The 3123-nt window shown below is 43.7% G+C and overlaps 1 protein-coding gene across 1 annotated transcript in view; it reads right to left on the bottom strand.

The window, feature by feature from the left end:
- Positions 1-457: 457 nt before the first annotated feature.
- The window catches only part of LOC134452392 (claudin-7-B-like), an 8019-nt gene continuing 5353 nt past the window's right edge, over positions 458-3123 (bottom strand). Inside the window, exons 2-4 of the mRNA XM_063202755.1 lie at positions 3047-3123; positions 2245-2329; positions 458-1431 (exon numbers count right to left, since the gene is read on the bottom strand). The exon at positions 3047-3123 is cut by the window's right edge and continues 88 nt beyond it. Of these exons, the coding sequence (XP_063058825.1) occupies positions 1275-1431; positions 2245-2329; positions 3047-3123 (319 nt within the window). The 3' untranslated portion in view covers positions 458-1274. The remainder of the gene's footprint in view (positions 1432-2244; positions 2330-3046) is intronic.

Here is a 3123-nt window from a genome sequence, read left to right as displayed (position 1 = left end):
ACACACACACACACACACACACACAAGGGTTAAAGGCTCATCCATGCGTCCAATAGTCACCAAAATGATTACGCAGAGCAGGTTTTACATTGTTTTTTTTTTTAGGTTTATTAATCTTGTATTTACAGAAAATGTTAAGACAATCTCATGTCTGCAATGACAAAACAATGACAAATGAGACATTTAAGTTAAATATTACCAAAGTCACAACAATCATGTTAGGGCGTTATGCATGCACTTTGTGCCACCAGAGATCCTAATCTCCTTTAGCAGATGAAACTTTAAAATGCACAGAGCACATAGTTATTGGGGTGGTGACCCTCACTTGCACCGAATGCCTGCGGACAGTGGACATTCGACACATTCGGCTCCTTACTCAGATTTTTTCAGAACTAAAAGTTCATACAGTGCAGTTCAAATCGCCATGGCCAAGTCATCAGCTTCACACATAGGGCAGTAAGTTTAAAAAAAGGCAAAAACCATATAATCACAAAGTATTGAAAATGTTTTTAAAAACCCCTTCAGACCATAACCAAAAGTATATGTAAAGCGCAACATGATTGAACAGACATGCAAGATGAAATAAAACCAATGAAAACATTTAAAACAAATTTTAAAAAATGTCAAAGGCACTTCATGATTGATCAGTAACAGCCTAGCAAGAGTCTGGCGTAAAAGATAACTGCATGTAAAAAAAGGAATTTCTACTCTGTATATTGACCCACCAACATCCTGTACTGTTAAAAATCGAACTAGACGTCAGCCATCTTTAGCTGCATGTCATGGCACAAACATATCGATACAAAAAATGAAGGGAGGCCATGACCGCTATTTACAGACCTTAACAGTAATGTCAAAGACAAAAAAAAAAAGTATAATGCTCGCTCAAACACAGGATAAAAAAAGAAAACAAAAACAAAACCGGGAGCCTTCCCTGAGCTGTATATACATGATTTACACCTTTTGGCAGAGGGCAAGGGGTGGATTGATGGCAATAAAAAAACCTATAAAACCCATCACGACCTTGACATGACATGACATGACATGACATGACATTCCTAACCCTTAAAGAAAACATTGGCTCCTCTTCCGAGTACACGTCTGTGAGGAAACTAGAACAGGGTGCTGCTAACTGTTTTTCAAGTCTCCACGACCCACAGACTAGGTGTTTCTTTCCTTCTTTGATGTCATTCGTTCATTTCTTCCATCCTTCCATCCTTCAGTGTGTAGGCTAAGGGGGGAGTGATCGAGGGAGGGAGGGCGGGCAGGGGGGTTTAGACGTACTCCTTGGTGCTGCTGGGGGGTCTTGAGATGGGGTATTTGGGCGTGGACTTCTTGCCCCCGGGGCAGGAGGCCGCCAGCATGGCTCCCCCCAGGATGTCCAGGAAGGCCCCCGCCCAGGCGATGAAGATGGCCGCCCCAAACTCGTACCTGCGACAAGACATTACATTAGATTACAATTGGCTGACGCTTACATCCAAAGTGACTTTAAAAGTAGGCCTACAGGGTATTGATTACAGTCCCTGGACACTTCAGCCATTAAGTGAGGTAAGGAGTGGAAAGATGGGATCAGAGATCTGATCTTAAGTCCACCTTAGGTGATAGGAGGACAAGACATTATATTACACTTAGCTGACTATTTTATCCAAAGCGACAGTCATTTCAAATACAGGGTATAGGTTACAGTCCCTGAAGCAGTGTGGGGTTAGGTGCCTTAATGAAAAGCACTTCAGCCATGGAGTGAGGTAAGGAGTGGAAAGGTGGGGTTTGAACCGGCAACCCACTGATCTTAAGTCCACCTCCTTAACTCATTAGGCCACAGCCGCCCCTCCCAAAGCCGGAAGATGACCTTGTTAAGAAGGGAACTACTGTGCCGTTGTTATCCCAGACTGGTTTGGTTTCCACTGCAGACAAACCACTACTTGCTTATCAGTGGCAAACACATGCACACATGCTTAAGATTTTTTTTAGAGGGAGACCAGTTAAAAATGGCATTTGTTTGCAGAGGTTTGTTCCGCTATACCCAGAACACTAATAACCAGAGCACTGTTCCACACAGACACTACACTCTCAGAAACACAACATCAGATACTACAGTATCACCAAATACAGGTGCTGTTTTGTGCGCACAAAATGGACAAATTAACCTCTTTGGAAACAATCATTTCCATGTTGCATAACTGTTAACCAGAATATCTAAACCATGTAAATGGCACTTCATACTCTTGCGGAGGTGGTACATACTTTGTGTTGACTGGCGTGAAGGGGTTGTAGAAGTCTTGGATGATTCTGTGGGCAAACCACGAGCAGGCCACAATGGTACAGAGAGCTGAGGAGGAGACAGAAAGGACTCATGAATATAGTGTACATACACACACTTTAACTAATGTTTTACCAAAAGAAATTCCGTACCTTTGCACATGTACTAAATAAATACTCAAAGCCACCAGTCTGTTATAACACCCTAAATACTACAGTTATCATTTTTGTTTTCCTGTTTGTTATTCAAGGAGTAATCGTTTCAAAAAAATTACTTAGGAATGCACGGGTGCTTAAGGAATTCAAGATGTACTTGTATAACATGAAGCTCTGGTGGCTTTTCAAGAATTTACCTCACAGACACACACAGACCTCACAGACACAGAAACAGACACAGACACAGACACAGACACAGACACAGACACAGACACTCACACACACACACTGACACACACACTAACACACACTCACACACTCACACACTCACACACGCACACACACTCACACACACTCACACACACTCACACACACTCACTCACACACACTCACACACACTCACACACACTCACACACACTCACACACACTCACACACACTCACACACACTCACACACACTCACACACACTCACACACACTCACACACACTCACACACACTCACACACACTCACACTCACACTCACACACACTCACACACACACTCACACACACTCACACACACTCACACACACTCACACACACTCACACACACTCACACACACTCACACACACTCTGGGAGCACCGCTTACCTCCGACGATGAGGATGATGCCGCCGGTCATGGCCACGCGAGACTTCTTGGCCTTGTCGTCGCCGCCGCAGTTGGTG

Source organism: Engraulis encrasicolus, chromosome 7 (assembly GCF_034702125.1).
Source record: "Engraulis encrasicolus isolate BLACKSEA-1 chromosome 7, IST_EnEncr_1.0, whole genome shotgun sequence".
Taxonomy (NCBI): Eukaryota; Metazoa; Chordata; class Actinopteri; order Clupeiformes; family Engraulidae; genus Engraulis; species Engraulis encrasicolus.
This window is presented reverse-complemented; position numbering and strand designations above follow the sequence as displayed.